General features: G+C 46.7%; 1 protein-coding gene across 7 annotated transcripts in view; it reads left to right on the forward strand.

The window, feature by feature from the left end:
* patj (PATJ crumbs cell polarity complex component) overlaps positions 1-18,562 on the forward strand; it is a 184,424-nt gene that overhangs the window by 133,950 nt on the left and 31,912 nt on the right. For all 7 annotated transcript variants that reach the window (XM_020498563.2, XM_020498568.2, XM_020498565.2 and 4 more), the window contains 2 exons: positions 7,788-7,984; positions 11,379-11,470. In XM_020498563.2, the coding sequence (XP_020354152.2) occupies positions 7,788-7,984; positions 11,379-11,470 (289 nt within the window). The remainder of the gene's footprint in view (positions 1-7,787; positions 7,985-11,378; positions 11,471-18,562) is intronic.

Genomic DNA, 18,562 nt, shown 5'->3' on the forward strand with positions numbered 1-18,562 from the left:
GGTGGGTCTGGTCTAGTAGAGCTGTGCTGTAATAAGCCGTGTCTGGCTCTTTTCTCCTGGGGATGGTGGAGGTACTGTTGTTTCAGAAGGTGGGGCGGGGGACCTCTGTTGCTGGGGTGTTGGGTGTGTGGGTCCCTGCCAAGTGTTGCATCTTTTAGGTCCTTGGCAAAGGTGCTGATACTGTCCTGATCAAGGTGTACATTATCATGTAGGTGTTGACATGTCAGAGTGGGGTGGTGAGCCCTTCTGACGTTGAGCAGTGAGGCACAGTCCACAGTGATCTGTTGATTTATTTTGTCGATCAACTTTCCTGGGAAGTATTTTCTTGGTAGGAGGGTGGACACAACTATATTGGATTTTGGGAACATAGCCTGTGCCCGTTCTGCCACTCTTCTCACTTCCCCAGATACATTTTCACCTTTGGCATGAAGGTTGTTTGTGCCAGTGTGGATGATGATGTTGTCAGGGGTGTCAATCCTGGTCTGACTGAGTAGCTGCATTGCACTCTCAGTTGTAGGACACCAGAACTTATACACCTGGTGTCTAGGGAATAATCTTTCCTGGACTAAGAACTTCCCATTTGAATAAATTAGGATTGCATTTGTGGGTGATTGTCTGGGTGGAGCAGACTGGGAGGCTGGTATTCTGACCTGGGCTGGAGCAGACTGGGAGGCTGGTATTCTGACCTGGGCTGGAGCAGACTGGGAGGCTGGTATTCTGACCTGGGCTGGAGCAGACTGGGAGGCTGGTATTCTGACCTGGGCTGGAGCAGACTGGGAGGCTGGTAGGTTGACCTGGGCTGGAGCAGACTGGGAGGCTGGTAGGTTGACATGGGCTGGAGCAGACTGAGAGGCTGGTAGGTTGACCTGGGCTGGAGCAGACTGAGAGGCTGGTAGGTTGACCTGGGCTGGAGCAGACTGGTAGGCTGATGCAGTGTCATCAGGCTGTGTGGTGGAGGCCATGCTGGTCTCAGGTTCTGCTTGTGTTATGCCAAGCTGGTGGACATGTTCTCTAGATGCCGAGGACACAATGACTCGCTGCCAGTTGAGGGTGTCAATGTACCTCTCTTTTTGTTCTAGCTCCTTTCTTGTTGTGCTCAGATGGTCTCTGAGGTCATCATTTGTCTGACTCAGCTTGTCCATTCTGCTTTCTAATTTAGCAATAGATGCTCTGCTCTCCTCCATGAACCCTTCTTTTAGTTTCTGGACAGTGTCCTCCTCTTGAAGCTTGTTCTCTCTGAGTTCTATGACCTCTGCTTCGACTAGAGAGAGGGTGTTGTGGAAACGTTGCATAGCAGGTGTTCTTATTGAAATTGACATGTCCTTGACTCTGTCTGCTGCAGGTGAGGTAGGTAAAGGGAGGGCTTCCTGCTGGGTCACAGAGACCATTGGGGTCTGTTGGCTGCTTTTTCCTGACTCTGGGGTCCAACTCATTCCAAACCATCTCGATTGGGTTGGGGTTGGGTGATTGTGGAGGCCAGGTCATCTAATGCAGCACTCCATCACTCTCCCTCTTGGTCAAATAGCCCTTACACAACCTGGAGGTGTGTTTTGGGACATTTGTCCTGTTGAAACTAAGCGCAAACCAAATGGGATTGAGTATCACTGCAGAATGCTGTAGTAGCCATGCTGGCTAAGTGTGCCTTGAATTCTAAATAAATCACAGACAGTGTCACATACAAAGCACCATTACACCACCACCTCCCTGCTTCACGGTGGGAAGCACACATGCATAGATCATCTGTTCACCTACTCTGCGTGAGATGTCTGTTACTTGAACTCTGTGAAGCATTTATTTGGGCTGTAATCTGATGCTGGTAACTAATGAACTTATCCTCTGCAGCAGAGGTAACTCTGGGTCTTTGTTTCCTGTGGCGGTCCTCATGAGAGCCAGTTTCATCATAGCGCATGACGGTTTTTTGCAACTTCACTTGAAGAAACTTTCCAAATTGACTGACCTTCATGTCATAAAGTAATGATGGACTGTCGTTTCTCTTTGCTTATTTGAGCTGTTCTTGCTATAATCATGGACCCGGTCTTTTACCAAATTGGGTTATCTTCTGTATACCACCCCTACCTTGTCACAAGACAACTGATTGGCTCCAACGCATTAAGAAGGAAAGAAATTCCACAAATGAACTTTTAACAAGACATACCTGATAATTGAAATGTATTCCAGGTGACTGCCTCATGAAGCTGGTTGAGAGAATGTGAAGAGTGCGCAAAGCTGTCATCAAGGCAAAGGGTGGCTACTTTGAAGAATCTCATATGTTTTGATTTGTTTAACACCTTTTTGGTTACTACATGATTCCATGTGTTATTTCATAGTTTTGATGTCTTCACTATTATTCTACAATGTAGAAAATAGTACAAATAAACAAACTCTGGAATGAGTAGGTGTCTCCAAGCGTTTGACTGGTACTGTATATTCTTTATGAAAAATCACGTTTTTGACTGCACTGCCCCTTTAACATTTTGTGGTTTGTGATGAAGCTAGCCAACACGCGATTAGCATTAGCGGCTAACGCAATTTATTTTACCCACAACTTGCTGAGAAAAGGAAAATCCTATCTTTTTGCAGACAGTAAGACACACAAACTAATAGTGTGATCGTAGAGCACTTGTGAATTTATTTTAAGAAGCAAAGTGGAAAGCAGCCCTACGATGGTAGTGGTAGTCGCTCTCCGACTGAAGTCTTAAACACAGCTACTATGCCACAGCTAAGTGTTGAACTAACGGGGACTAGCTTCTGTCACACTCCTTTTTCCTCTCCTCCTTTTCCACTACTTCTCTCCACCGGATCATTCCCAGGTCCTCTTCGCCAGCAGCCTCACTAAGGGCCTATTCAATCAAATACGGTCATGCCACTCAATTCCCCTTTTCCCTGTCATCTACACACACACACTCACTCTCTCGCTCTTTCGCCCTAGCCTTTTGGGGGCCCTAAGGCATTTTGTTGGATGTAGAGAAATGTTGTCATTTTAAAGTTTGCTGCAATTCTAGACATTTACCATGGCCGGTGAGAAGATTAGACAATTTTCTAACTCATTTCATGCAATTCTACACATTTTGCCATGGGGCGGAGAGAAGAATGTGCAGTTTTTTAATATATCTGAGTGACTTAACAAAATCAAGGGGGGGAGGCCCTCTGTAATACGCATGATTACCTCAAGTTTAGATAGCTGGATAGACTATATCAGGCTAGACCAATCTAAAAAATGTTAAGTGACATGGGCTAATTCAATGACTCTCAGTGACTGACATAACTCGAGGAAAAACTGTTGCAATTGCACCTTGTGTATTCTACTATACTCACTGTCCCTCCAAAATCCACTGGATCCGTGTGTCTGTTGGATAAAGTTATGGATTGTATTTTCCACAGTCCAAACGTTGTCACTAAAACCACTAATAAAACGTTCTAGCAACGTTTCTGAGGTTGCGGTTTTCGGACCAGAACCCTGCACCACCATTTTCACATTCCTCGTTTTCTCTCTGTCCACATCGCTATCTTGCTTACCTCTCTTAGGACTGAAGTGAGGCAGAGAAAAGTCTCGTCTTCCCTTTCTCAACCCATCCAATTTCTTCCACCTCTTCCTTTCTCTTTCCCCTTTCTCCTCCTCAACCCATCCACCCTCCCGCTCTTTTCCTCTCCCTTCTCTTTCGCTTCCTACTTTCCTCCATTTCTCAACCTATCCACAGTTACTATCGCAAAGGTCTCTTATTCTTTTCACTCCTTCCCTCTCTCTTTTCCACTCCTACGCTCAAATTCAACCCATCCATGTCGTACGGTGGGTTGTCCCCCCTGACGCTCATGGGGTGATTCTCTCCCCCTCATTTTTATCGGTTGGAATTTATGGACCTCTTTGGGCTTTTAATTACTCTTCTCACGGCGTGACTGGAATGTAAATCTCTCTGCCTCCCTGTATCTCTTGCTCTCTCCCTCCTTCCCTCTCTCATCCCCCTCTCTCCTTACTCCTTCCCTCTTTCCCTCTGTTTCCATCTCTCTCCGCAGTAAAAAAGAAAAAGAAATGGAAAATAAAAACACTGAGGGTCGCCTCAAAGGTCACAGACACCATCCCTCCTTGTTCTGTCACCCTCCTCTCTTTTTTTTCTCTCTCTCTCTCTTGCCCCCTTCATGTTTACTGTGGTTTTTAATCAAAACAGGAGTGAAAAACAATGCTGGACAGAAAGGAAAATAGAAAGGGAGGAGAGGAAAAGGGGGATATTTAAGCGTGCATCATGTCATGGGGCCTGACGGCATTATGAAAGGTGAAGAGTTTTGCGAGCAGGGTCATGAATCCCAGCCATCCATTAAAATGTTGGAATAATGTCGGCTTGTTATTGTCGGGAGGCCGAAATAGCGTTGCGTTGTGGTTTGGAAAGCATCCATCCCATTTGTCTCGGCCAAATAACGACCCGTGTGAACCTGTTTGCTGAATGGGTGATGGGGATAAATGAGTTGGACGGAGGAATCTGTGTGCTATCAAGTTAACTCTGGAGTGGGTGGCTTTTTCATGGTGTTGCAGCAGGACCAAATTCCCTTTTTTTGAAAATGTTCTCTCTTCCCTACTCTCATGCGTGCACACACACACACACACACACACACACACACACACACACACACACACACACACACACAACTTCGATGCACAGGTTTGTGTGTATCAAGTAATCAGTTACGGCGATTGCAGTTACAAGTCTTTTACTAGTGTATGTGTGAGAGAGTAGATGCTTGGCGTGTGCTTTTTAGTTGACAAATGCCTCTCGAAACGTTTGAAATTGAATGAAATGCTGCGCATGAGAAGTAACCACCTCTCTGCGGTGGGTTCGATTTTAAAGGGGTTATCAGAAGTGGAAACGATAACAAAGCGGCCACCGGTACGGTGAAATGCTGAGAGAAATGTTACCACTTAAAAAATTCAGACGGAGATATGGATGCAAGGACTTACCATCCATGATATCAAAGTTATAGTTTTAACAGTGTTTTCATGTGGGCAGAACCGGAAAAAGTGTGTGAGAGCAAGGAGGCCTACAAACCTGACTCCAGCTCTGTCAGGAGGAATGGGCCAAAATTCACCCAACTTATTGTGGGAAGCTTGTGGAAGGCTACCCAAAACATTTGACCCAGGTTAAACAATTTAAAGACAATGCTACCAAATACTAATTGAGTGTATGTAAACTTCTGACCCACTGGGAATGTGATGAAAGAAATAAAAGCTGAAATAAAACATTCTCTCTACTATTATTCTGACATTTCACATTCTTAAAATAAAGTGGTGATCCTAACTGACCAAAGACAGGGATTTCTTACTAGGTTTAAATGTCAGGAATTGTGAAAAACTGAGTAAATGTATTTGGCAAAGGTGTATGTAAACGTCCGACTTCAACTGTATGTGGTGTTTTGTTGACGTTTTCTTCGTTTTCGAACGGAGTAAAACAAGCGTATATTTTGGTTCTCATGAAGTGCGACAGTTAAACTAAGCTCATGAAGCATTTATGAAGTTATATTCTTCAAGTATCACTGGATACATAGCATTAATTTAGTCCAAAAAGGAATGTAGCAACTGCTGATTGTCCCTTTACAGGTGTTGCAGCAGGACCAAGTTTCCTTTGAAGGTGTTCTCTGCCCTCTTTCCACACACACACACACACGCCCAGCGTACATGCGCAGGGCTGTTTGATCAGAAAGCAGAAGATTTCAATGTCATTTTGATAGGCACCTGCCTTTGAGGGAAATCTAATCCTATCACGTGAGATGGGCATTCAGTATCTTCAACGGGACACACCGCATCATCATCAAAAGTCAACAGACGTGATTAGTTTCCATGACACGTACACACACACACACCCACTTAAGAATTTTAAGTCAGGACCTCGGCTCTCCCCTGCCTTAGCCGTTGACCGAGGGGGTTGAAAAAGAAGAAAGGAAATAGAGATGAGAGAACACACAGGCCTGTGGCCTGCCCGGCCATCCCTTTACCCACGCCAGAGGATTACAGTAAATAACAGCCTATCTAACCTGGCACCAGTGTAGATCTAGAAGAAAAAGAAACACACACCTATTAAGACGAGGTGCTGGCTAGCGGAGTAGAAAACTTGAAAATAAAAGAGAGCCGCACATTCTAGGAGCTTTCTGTCGAATCAAAAGAATTTGCAAAAAACTATCAGATTTCGACAGAAATATGGCTGAGACACAAAGAAAGTTCAAAGAGAGGGGCTACAAGAATGATCAGATTAATATTGCCATTGAGAAAATTCGCATTCTTGCGTTCGAACTACCCGCTATTCAAAGTGCTCTGAACAAATTAAGAGAATTGTTCACAAACATTAGCACATCCTAAAATCCGATGACAGTCTCGGTAATGTGTTTTCGGAACTTCCCTTGGTCGTATTCTCAGGTCGTAAATCTCAGAGACCAATTGGTAAACTCTAATTTACCACCCCAAGATATTCCTGAACAACGTCTATTTGCGCCTCTACTGTATGGTTATTACAAATGTAATGGCTGTGCTCAATGCAATGGCACTTATAAATGTAGATCCTTCAAACACCCACAAACAGGGAAATCGATCCCAATCAAAGGTGTTATTACGTGCTCCACTAAGGCAGTTATTTATCTTATAACTTGTCCTTGTGGTAAAAATGATGTAGGTAAAACAAAGTGCGAATTTAAAGTACATATCTCAGAGCATCGTAGCACCATCAGGTGTAAAAACTTTACTTATCCAGTTGCGGCCCACTACTTGGAGGCAGGCCACTCGATATCGCCCCTACGTTATATCTGCATCGAACATGTCACCCTCCCTAGGAGAGGTGGTGACCTTGATAATTTATTGTTAAAACGAGAGGCTGCCTGGATCTTTAATTTAAAGACCCTTGCGCCCTTCGGTCTCAACGCAGACTTTGATCTGAAGCCATTCTTGTGATTATTATGACTTTGCCATTGTAATTGTTTGTAAGCTTGTGTAGTCAAATTAATCTATGATCGTATGCTATCCATTTGTTGTTTGTATGCTGTTCTTTGTATGACATTTTGATATTTGATTATTAACCAATGATATTAGGCCACTCTTGGCCATGATTACAGACACCTGTGTCTTTTGACACTATATAAACGAGTCATCCCGCAGTGTTTGTGATTATACCCTGATGAAGACAGCTTGGCTGTCGAAACGTTGGTAATTAAGTTTTTGCATCTGAGCTCCTAGAGTGTGCGGCTCTCTTTTATTTACCAGTGTAGATCTATCAGCTCTACAGCGGGACTCGGACACAGCCCTGGGGTACCCCAAAATTGATTGATTTGGACAAAAAAAAGCACATGCAGTGGGCGAAATAAATGAATACTGCTGCACGAGGGATTATTGCATTGCATGCAATTACTTTTCGCCCCCGGCGATAGAAACTAGCTAGCATTATAAAACTGGAAAGCAAAGCTCAGACTTGAGTTTGAGAGCAGATGAATGTTCCTCTGTGTATTTTAGGAAAGTTGGGAGATATGGTAATTATAATAATTGCCCTCGTGTATAATGGAACAGGCCAGGGTATTCCACCGACTGGACAGGTCAAATAGTCATCACAGTAAAGCGAAAGAAGAAACGTGTGTGTGTGTGTGCGTGTGTGTGCGTGCGTGCGCGCGCCGCCTACGGATGTGTGTCAAGAATTCAGTCAGGAGGGTTTCCTTTTAGACCTTTTCTAGTGTAAGACCAGATAAATGGTTTGCCAGTGTAATCTTTCCCCTCCAACACTGAAACACAGTATTAGAAATAACCACCTGTCTCTCTCCCTCAGAGCGGATCAGGCTGCGCTACGGGGAGCTGTGCGGGGAGCTGCTGTGTGTGGAGCTGGACAAAGAGCGCCACGGTCTGGGCCTGAGCCTGGCGGGGAACCGCGACCGCTCCTGCCTCAGTATCTTTGTGGTGGGCATCAGCCCCGGGGGCCCCGCTGCCAAAAACGGAAACATCCGTGTTGGGGACGAGCTGCTGGAGGTGAGGGGGCCACACACACACACCTGTGCGAACTCGCACAAGCATATTCTCTCACACACGTGTGCGAAAAGACAGTCACACGCACACATGAGCCAATCACAGGGGTTGATTAGGTGGACATGGTAGTATAAGAGGCCATGTTGGAAAGTCTGCCCTTGTCCTTTCCCCTCTCTTCCTTCCCTCTTCCTTTCCTCTTTTTCTCTCTCTCTCCCGTCCCCTGCCCATGCATTCTTTCATTTGTGATCGTCACAGCCCTTTCTCTCTCGCTCTCTCGCTCGCGCTCTCGCTCTCGCTCCCTCCCTCCCTGTAATAGTCTTATCCTGTTAAGTCCTTGAGGGAGAAAATGAAACGGCTCAATCACTGTCACTGTTGACGGCGAGGCCAGTGCTCCTCTCATGCCACAGAATCCATCACAACGGCGTGTGTGTGTGTCTGCCTCAGAGAAACGCAAAAAATGGTGTGCCTCCTATACTTTCTTATACTCTGTTTCTCCACTTTTTAGTTTCTTTTCTCGCTCTTCCGTCTCTCTTCCTTTCTGTCTTTCTGGGAAGATTCCCGGAAAAGCATTTGCTCTTGCTGCCTCAATGAATGAAAATAACTTCTCCTTTTTGAGTGTGGGCCTACTACTAATGAATCTAAGCGGGGATTAGTCATGCAAAATAGATGCGATTAATTCTTCTGGTTGATTTAGTTCTTCTGGTTTGATTAGAGTCGTTGCTGGGATTGAGCTCTGGGACTGGCAGAGTAAGTGTCTCATGAATGCAGTGAATTATAAATGTGTCGGTCTGGAGCTGAAGTGTTTTGCCGGTTTTTCAAAACGCTTGTCTGAGATGATCTTCCACAAACATTGACACTAACGTGGAAGAGCCTGAATTGGAACTGACGTGTTGTCAGCTGACCCGAGTCTGTTATGACCTCTTCCTTTCTTTCTTTTTTCTCATTCCATCATATCACGTTCTCCTCCCTCCATCAACCCTCTGGGTTTTTTCTTTCTTTCTCTCCATTCCTCCCGCCCTCTCTGTTGTGCTGGCGCTGCTCATTACAACAATGTCACTGCCACCATGAAAAATGTATGTGGACTGCCACAAGCAGCGACAGCGGAGGGAGGGAGACCCGACCCACTGCAACACACAAGCTGATGCGTGCGCACACACACACACACACACACACACACGCGCGCACACACTGAGATGCACACACACATGCAGTGCCTTGGGAAAGTATTCAGACCCCTTGACTTTTTCCACATTGTGACATTAAGATTTATTCTAAAATGGATTAAATAAAAACATATCGTCAGCAATCTACACACAATACCCCATAATGACAAAGTGAAAACAGGTTTTTAGAATGTATTCAGTGTAAAGATTACATACAGAAATACCTTATTTACATAAGTGTTCAGACCCTTTGGCGATGAGACTCAGGTGCATCCTGTTTCCATTGATCATCCTTGATGTTTCTACTTGATTGGAGTCCACCTGTGATAAATTCAAATGATTGAACATGCTTTGGAAAGGAACACACCTGTTTATATAGGTGCATGTCAGAGCAAAAGCCAAGCCATGAGGTCGAAGGAATTGTCAGTAGAACAGATCTGGAGAAGGGTACCAAAACATTTCTGCAGCATTGAAGGTCCCCAAGAACACAGTGACCTCCATTCTTAAATTGAAGAAGTTTGGAACCTCCGAGACTCATCCTAGAGCTGGTCGCCCAGCCAAACTGAGCAATCGGGGGAGAATGGCCTTGGTCAGGGAGGTGATGGTCATTGACAGAGCTCGGGAGTTCCTTTGTGGAGATGGGAGAACATTCCAAAAGGACAACTATCTCTACAGCACTCCACCAATCAGGCCTTTATGGTAGAGTGCCCAGACGGAAGCCACTCCTCAGTAAAAGGCACATGACAGCCCACTTGGAGTTTGACAAAAGGCACCTAAAGGACTCTGACCATGAGAAACAAGATTTTCTGATCTGATGAAAGCAAGATTGAACTCTTTGGCCACAGACTGGGGTGAAGGTTCACCTTCCAACAGGACAACGACCCTAAGCACACAGCCAAGATGACGCAGGAGTGGCTTCGGGACAAGTCTCTGAATGTCCTTGAGTGGCCCAGCCAGAGCTCGGACTTGAACCCAATCAAACATCTCTGGAGAGACCTGAAAATAGATGTGCAGTGACACTCCGCATCCAACCTGACAGAGGTTGAGAGGATCTGCAGAGAGGAATGGGAGAAACTCCCCAAATGCAGGTGTGCCAAGCTTGTAGCGTCATCAAGAAAGTACTGAGTAAAGGGTCTGAATACTTATGTAAATGTGAGATTTCAGTTTTTTTTATTTGAATAAATTAGCAACAATTTATAACCAGTTTTTGCTTTGTCATTATGGGGTATTGTGTTTAGATTGATGAAGAAAAACAATGATTTAATCCATTTTAGAATAAGGCTGTAACGTAACAAAATGTGGAAAAAGTTGAGGGGTCTGAATACCTTCCAAAGGCACTGTACTGTAATCACAGAGAAACACACACACACACACACACACACACACACAGTCATAAATGCAGACACACACATGCACGTACACTGTTAGTCACAGGCTGATCCACATGCTCACACGCAAACATACACACTCCCTCCCTCACTGATGAACACTGACACCCCACACTAAAACCCTCACAAACCGTGTCTCTGAGCCCATCTAAGCCCCAGTCAGGATTTGTGCTATTCCACCAGAGCACGGTGTTGGGGCTGGGTGCTGGCCCATTCGTATCTGCAGAGTGCTGAATTGCCTATTGATTTAACATTTGGAAGTAGCGGATACGACTGAATGTGCTCATTTGAGTAGCAGACTGGTGTGGATTGTAGGGTGCTAGCAGGCGAGCTCAATGACCTTTCAGTAAAACCTGTCTCAATTAGGGGTGAGGGGGGGAGCTGTGTAAGTGAATGTGGGTGTGGGTGTGTGCCCACATCAGTAATCATGTGCTTGCGGCTGCTGCCACTAAACACTGTTGTCACACTTGGGCGGATGCATCATGCCTTCATTGTTGCCATCTAGAAGGTCACTGTGTGTGGTGTGTGTTTGCTGCACACGTGTGTGTTTGCTTACAGGGTTTATTTGTATATGCCTGTATGTGTTCATGCATGTTTGAGTCTTATGTTGCAGAGAGAGAAATACATTAAATCCATCCCTTCTTCCTGTTTATGATAAAGACCTGGGTTGTGTTCATTATGCATCAAGGGAAGAAAACGGACTGAAACAGTGAGGGGACCAACCTGAACTTATCCAATAAGAAATCTGTTTTTTTTCCTCTGTTGGAAACTGTTTTGTTATGTAGTGCCATAACGAATATGACACAGATTGTAGTTCAACTCTCTCCTTCTCTTCCTCCCCATCAGATCAACAACCAGGTCCTGTATGGCCGCAGCCACCTGAACGCCTCAGCCATCATTAAGAGTGCCTCGTCCAAGGTCAAGATTATCCTCATCAGGTAAGGCTAGTCAGCCGACCCTGGGACCAAGGGCGTTAACGCCTATTCAAAAGGAGGGGGCCACTTAAAACCAATAGTTATTTTGTTCATTAAATCAGACAAGACACACTTAAACTACGCTGAGCACAGTCGACACAAATATATTTTTTATAGTAGGCTAAGAATATAATGAAATATAACCGAATAAAATGGAATGGCTGTCATATAAAAAAAAGGTTCCATTTTGAAACAGCCCAAGGCGAGCCCTTGCTTTTTAAATCCACATTTCATGTCTTTCCTACCCTCACTCCACTTTGTTAGGGAGCAGGCGTTAGGGTCATACATTGTGAGAGTATCTTCATCATGATACCCATACAAAATAACAGCAATCCTATTTTGTAAAATCAGGCTATTTTCTCCCTCAGCCAACGTTGACAGAATGCATATGTCACGACCTCCGATGGGCTTTACGTGATCAAGCAAAAACAATGGCCTACACTTGATCTAAGGCTACATTAACCTATTGCACGCTAAATGTTTCTGATCAGTGATGGATTTGCAAACAAATAGATGAGCTGTACCACTTCCTCTTATTTGCCCTGCCAGAGAATTAACCAAATATACAGACGGAGGTTCAGTGAAACAAAATCGCATTGATTGATTAAGACTAGTCACAGGCATTTGATCGGGAGTAGACCTTGGCTAATACGTGACTGCGAGTCAAGAGGAAAATAATCCACTTGGTAAGCTACATAACATGCTGGCAACATTTTTGCCACTATACAGTCTCCATATACAGGGCCTTCGGGGGAAAGTATTCAGACCCCTTTGACTTTTCCCACATGTTTTGTTAAGTTACAGCCTTATTCTAAAATGGAGTCAATCAAATTTTCCCTCAGCAATCTGCACACAATACCCCATAATGACAAAGGGAAAAACAGGTGTATTGAAAGTAAAAAACAGAATTATTTATTTATTTATTTATTATATACCTTATTTAGACCCTTTGCTATGAGACTCGAAATTGAGCTCAGGTGCATCCTGTTTCCATTAAGTGTCCTTGATGTTTCTACAACTTGGAGTCCACCTGTGGTAAATTCAATTGATTGGACATGATTTGGAAAGGCACACGCCTGTCTATATAAGGTCCCTCAGTTGACGGTGCATGTCAGAGCAAAACCCAAGCCACGGAGTTGAAGGAATTGTCTATAGAGTTCCAAGGTGAGATTGTGTCGAGGCACAGATCTGGGGTAGGGTAACAAAGCATTTCTGCAGCACTGAAGGTCCCCAATAACACAGTGGCCTCCATTCTTAAATGGAAGAAGTTTGGAACCACCAAGAGCTGGCCAAACTGAGCAATCGGGGGATACGGGCCTTGGTTAGGGAGGTGACCAAGAACCCGATGGTCACTCTGACAGGCTTCGGGACAAGTCTCAATATCCTTGAGTGGCCCAGACTTGAACCCGATCGAACATCCTCTGAATGTTCGACCTGAAAATAGCTGTTTTATTTTTAATACATTTGCAAAAATGTCAGTTTTTGCTTTGTCATTATGGGGTATTGTGTGTAGATTGAGGAAAACCCAAATGTGGAAAAAGTCAAGGGGTCTGAATACTGTTCAAATGCACTGTAGTTATTGTACTACATTGTCCATGTAGTTTTTGGCTTGCCGTAACAGGTTAAGCCTCACCACTCCATTCAACTAAAGCAGCCATAGTTCCGCATTTCTTCACCGTTTAACTCCCACAAGCATTCCAGCACAGGCTTCTTCTTGCGACAGGGATGAAGGAGTTCCTCTTGACCACCTTAACGAGACGCCTTGTGACGCAGCTGGAGAACATTTGGAAGTCATTCCGACGTGCCGTTCTACAGCACAAAAGTACTGACCCACGTGATGTTTTATATGGACATTGCTCTCTAAATGGAGGCATGGACCAAAATCAAAGAAATTGCTTTCTCTTGAAATAAATGTGTAATTCTATTGACGATAACGTTTACTGCAGCGGCAAGGGTTACAAGGGGGATCGAAATGCGACCGTTTTGAGGCCGTTAGCTGAGGTAAAAAATTGCATCCTAATTGTTTCTGCTTACAAATCTGAGGTACCTGTATGTTGAGTCATCATTTTAATTAACTGAAGGAGGGAGGGAGAGAGAGCCTACATTTTATTCCACAACCGCTGTTTATGCTCCCTTTGAGTGAGCAAAGTGATGCTATTTTGGTACGATCCGTTCTCAGTGTACAAGCTGTCGATTTCGGGGGCGAACAGTACTCGAGGACAGTTGTACCTCCTTCCTCCTCCACAGTCGTGCCAAATACCCCTCCGCTCTATAGAAATAAGATATTGTACCCTTCAGGGGGACGTTCTTAGAACCATTGTAACATTTGAAGGCTATTTTCTCCCTCAGCCAACGTTGACAGAATGCATATGTTACGCTCTGACAAGACCATTAGGCTGGTGGCACCATCGCTCCCCGTCGTCTATGGCCACTATTACCCAAGGAAGGCAAATGAACCCCACGCACGACGACGACCTCTGTAATTTTGGGGATTTGCGTCTTATCGGATCATGTGGGAGGGAGAGGATGAGGGAGGCAGAGAGAATGAGGAAAGGAGAGAGGGAGAAGTGGAGTCTCATTAACTGGGCTTCAATATCCGTCCACTCAAACACCAGCTATGAAGCCACCCGCTGACCTTCCACATCCTAAATCACACCCTATTTTCTATATAGTGCACTACTTTTGACCAGGGTCCACAGGGCTCAATATAGGGAATAGGGTGCCATTTGAGACGCAGAACTGACTGCACTCGCTTGGTTCCATCTTATTACTCATTATTTCTTGCTCTACCTCTCCCTCTCTCCTTCTCTGCCACTCTACCGCTACCTCTCTCCCGCTTTACCTCACACTCTACCTCTACCTCACACTCTGCCGCTCCCACTCTACCTCGCACTCTGCCTCGCACTCTGCCGCTCTACCTCGCACTCTGCCTCGCACTCTGCCGCTCTACCTCGCACTCTGCCGCTCTACCTCGCACTCTGCCGCTCTACCTCGCACTCTGCCGCTCTACCTCGCACTCTGCCGCTCTACCTCGCACTCTGCCGCTCTACCTCGCACTCTGCCGCTCTACCTCGCACTCTGCCGCTCTACCTCGCACTCTGCCGCTCTACCTCGCACTCTGCCGCTCTACCTCGCACTCTGCCGCTCGACCTCGCACTCTGCCGCTCTAACCTCGCACTCTGCCGCTCGACCTCGCACCCTGCCGCTCGCTCCGACCTCGCACCCTGCCGCTCGCCCGACCTCGCACTCTGCCGCTCTACCTCGCACTCTTCCGCTCGACCTCGCACCCTGCCGCTCGCTCGACCTCGCACCCTGCCGCTCGCCCGACCTCGCACCCTGCCGCTCGCCCCGACCTCGCACCCTGCCGCTCGCCCGACCTCGCACCCTGCCGCTCGCCCGACCTCGCACCCTGCCGCTCGCCCGACCTCGCACCCTGCCGCTCGCCCGACTTCGCACCTGCCGCTCGCCGACCCTCGCACCCTGCCGCTCGCCCGACCTCGCACCCTGCCGCTCGCCCGACCTCGCACCCTGCCGCTCGCCCGACCTCGCACCCTGCCGCTCGCCCGACCTCGCACCCTGCCGCTCGCCGACCTCGCACCCTGCCGCTCGCCCGACCTCGCACCCTGCCGCTCGCCCGACCTCGCACCCTGCCGCTCGCTCGACCTCACTCTACTTCTCCCGCTCGCTCGACCTCACTCTACTTCTCCCGCTCTACCCCTCACTCTACTTCTCCCGATCTACCCCTCACTCTACTTCTCCCGCTCGCTCTACCTCACTCTACTTTTCCCGCTCTACCCCTCACTCTACTTCTCCCGCTCGCTCTACCTCACTCTACTTCTCCCGCTCGCTCGACCTCACTCTACTTCTCCCGCTCTACCCCTCACTCTACTTCTCCCGCTCTACCCCTCACTCTACTTCTCCCGCTCGCTCTACCTCACTCTACTTCTACCGATCTACCCCTCACTCTACTTCTCCCGCTCGCTCTACCTCACTCTACTTTTCCCGCTCTACCCCTCACTCTACTTCTCCCGCTCGCTCTACCTCACTCTACTTCTCCCACTCTACCCCTCACTCTACTTCTCCCGCTCGCTCTACCTCACTCTACTTCTCCCGCTCGCTCTACCTCACTCTACTTCTCCCGCTCGCTCTACCTCACTCTACTTCTCCCGCTCTACCCCTCACTCTACCTCTGTCTTTCTTCCTCCCTCTCACCACCCCGCTCTCAAACCTTCTGTCTCTTGTCTTAATCGCTCTTGCAAACTCTCTCTCCATCCCTCTCTTTACCTCTTCCATATCCCCCCCACCCCCTCTCACTGCTGCCTGTCTAGTAGCCTAATCATCTCTCTGGGGAGCGAGGAGCACACAGAGCACGACGGCGACGCAGCACTTAATTTCCTCCCCATGCCACGCGCCGCTTCTTGCCATCCTTAAGTCCCTGTAATTGAACACAGTGGGCCTGAGCCCAATCACCTGTGTTCTCCACGCATATTAAAACATACCGAAGGGAGATAGGGAGACCTAGGATGGCGTCTAGGGCCCATATCCATAAAGCATCTCAGAGTAGGAGTGCTGGTCCCTCTCTGTCTGTCATCTAATTCAATATGCTTTAAAAGGCTAAAGTGATCCGCACTCTGCGACGCGTTGTGAATACGGGCCAAGGGAAGTGCATAAGCAGGCCATTATGACGGCTGTCAAAATGTGAACGACAGACATGGCATCAGCGAGCAGCACATCCATTATTTCTGAGCTGCTGACGGGGAAAAGGCTGCGGAAAAGATAACAACATGCTGATTTATGCATTGGTGACGTGAGGTTCTCTGTTGAAGTGTCTGTCTGCTAGGCAGCCTCGTTGGCTGACAACTAAAACGTCATGTATAGCAAGCACGGAATCGGTGTTTAAGGTGTCCTTTTTGTGTTCCACGGAATTGACACGTCCATGATGATACTTCATGGAACACGGCAGTGCTGTCATTCTGAGCTTGTGGTTATTGGCACAGCTTTCAACCATGTCTGTTAAGTTATGCGTCTCGTACCAATGGCAGAGTCAAATAAAGGGTTTTACTCTCAGAAAAGTTTGTCTCAAATCACACCCTATTCCATATGTGTTGACACTCCAGAGTTCCAATGCGGCAATTGTTTGCTAGCGGAGGACTATTTGTGTAACCTTTATTTAACCAGGCAAGTCAGTTAAGAACAAATTCTTAATTACAATGACGGCCAAACCCGGACGACGCTGGACGAATTGTGCGCCGCCCTATGGGACTCCCAATCACAGCCGGCTGTGATACAGCCTGGAATCGAACCAGGGTCTGTAATGACGGCGTTAGCACTAAGGTGCAGTGCCTTAGACCGCTGCGCCACTCGGGAGCCCTACTCAGTTATGCTTAGCAAACTAATCTCAATTATGCGCAAACTTATGGGGAAAATGCAAATGGGATTTTCTCATTCTCCACTCCTATGGTAGGACTCTGCTCGGGGCTCATGGATGTTTCCCTGCCTTGTCATCTGTCCCTATCCAATTGGCCCGTGCTACCTGGAACTTGCCTGCCAAGGAAGTCGCTTCCATCTACTTCTCCCCCTCCATCCTGTCGTGGAGTAGACGGAGAACAGCAATCAGAGTGTTTAGATCAGTGCTGGTCACAAGTCGTGGAAACCGAAGGCAGCGGCATGCTGCTAAGTGGACGGGAGTGGTTCAGAGCAGATTGACAGTACATTCGGAAAGTATTCAGACCCCTTGACTTTTTGAATATTTTGTCACGTTACAGCCTTATTCTAAAATGGATTAAATAAAAAATGTCCTCCTCAATCTACACACAATACCGCATATTGATGAAACTAAAACAGGTTTTTAGAAATGTTTGCAAATGTATTAAATTGTTTTTAAACAATGACCTCATTTACATAAGTATTCAGACCCTTTTCTATGAGACTTGAAATTGAGCTCAGGTGCATCCTGTTTCCATTGACCATCCTTGAGATGTTTCTACAACTTGACACAGTGGCCTCCATAAACGGAAGAAGTTTGGAACCCCCAAGACTCTTCCTAGAGCTTGCCGCACAGCCAAACTGAGCGATTGGGGGTGAAGAGCCTTGGTCAGGGAGTTGACTAAGAGCCCGATGAATAATAAATACCAATACAAATGTAGTGCACTACTTTCCACCAGAAACCTATGTGCCCTGGTCAAAAGTAGTGCACTATATAGGGAATAGGGTGCCATTTGGGATGCAGACATGTTGTCGCTGTCCGACCCACCCAGGTCTCAAGTGCAAGAGCTCAAGTTACCGAGGTAGAGCGAACAGGAAGGAAACGCTTGGTCATACTGTTGACATTTGGAGGACTTCTGTGTCCCTGAACACTGTTGATTTGGCATAAACATGAGAGCGGACACATCTCAATTAATTTTCCATCCCCATCAGATGTTGGTTTTCAGATTTGATAGAAATTCTCTTTCTTCTATTCCACTGGTCATGTGCACTCTGCAGTCCAGTATTCCGTGTTTTGTTTTCCTCCGTTTGTCTAGGGGGAAATCCAGGTTTCACAGTAGCTGTGATTAGATTGCAGCCAATTCACAGTAGGAGCAGAATAGGTCAGTACGTGCTCAGGGGTTTGGTGAAAAACTCCTTTAAAAAGGTTGGTGGGAGGGGTGGCTCGGAAAATGCCATATTGAGTCAAGTTCGTTTGGCAATGAGCAGTGGGATGTCAAGGATAGGGCGCCTCGTAGCCATATCACCATGGAAACATCTGCTGGCGCCGGCCAGGCTGCAGACGGGAAGAAAAAGGTCCGACTAGGAACGCAAATGGTAAAGTGTCAGCCCACCCAGCGCCCGTTCGCTTATCCAGCCTCGCATTGGAGTGAGTTAGTGCTGTGACGCCAGTGAGCGTGTTCGTTTACGCACACACACACAAATGCTCAAACAACACATCCTACGACTTTGTCAGCTTACTGTGGATTGGCCACATTTTCTTATTCTAGTTGTAGGAGAACGGGGGGGATAAGGCAACACAAGAAGCTGATTGATTGATTGATAAATAAATTCCCAATGTCCCTACCATCC

This window comes from Oncorhynchus kisutch, linkage group LG13 (genome assembly GCF_002021735.2).
Source record: "Oncorhynchus kisutch isolate 150728-3 linkage group LG13, Okis_V2, whole genome shotgun sequence".
NCBI classification, from domain to species: Eukaryota; Metazoa; Chordata; class Actinopteri; order Salmoniformes; family Salmonidae; genus Oncorhynchus; species Oncorhynchus kisutch.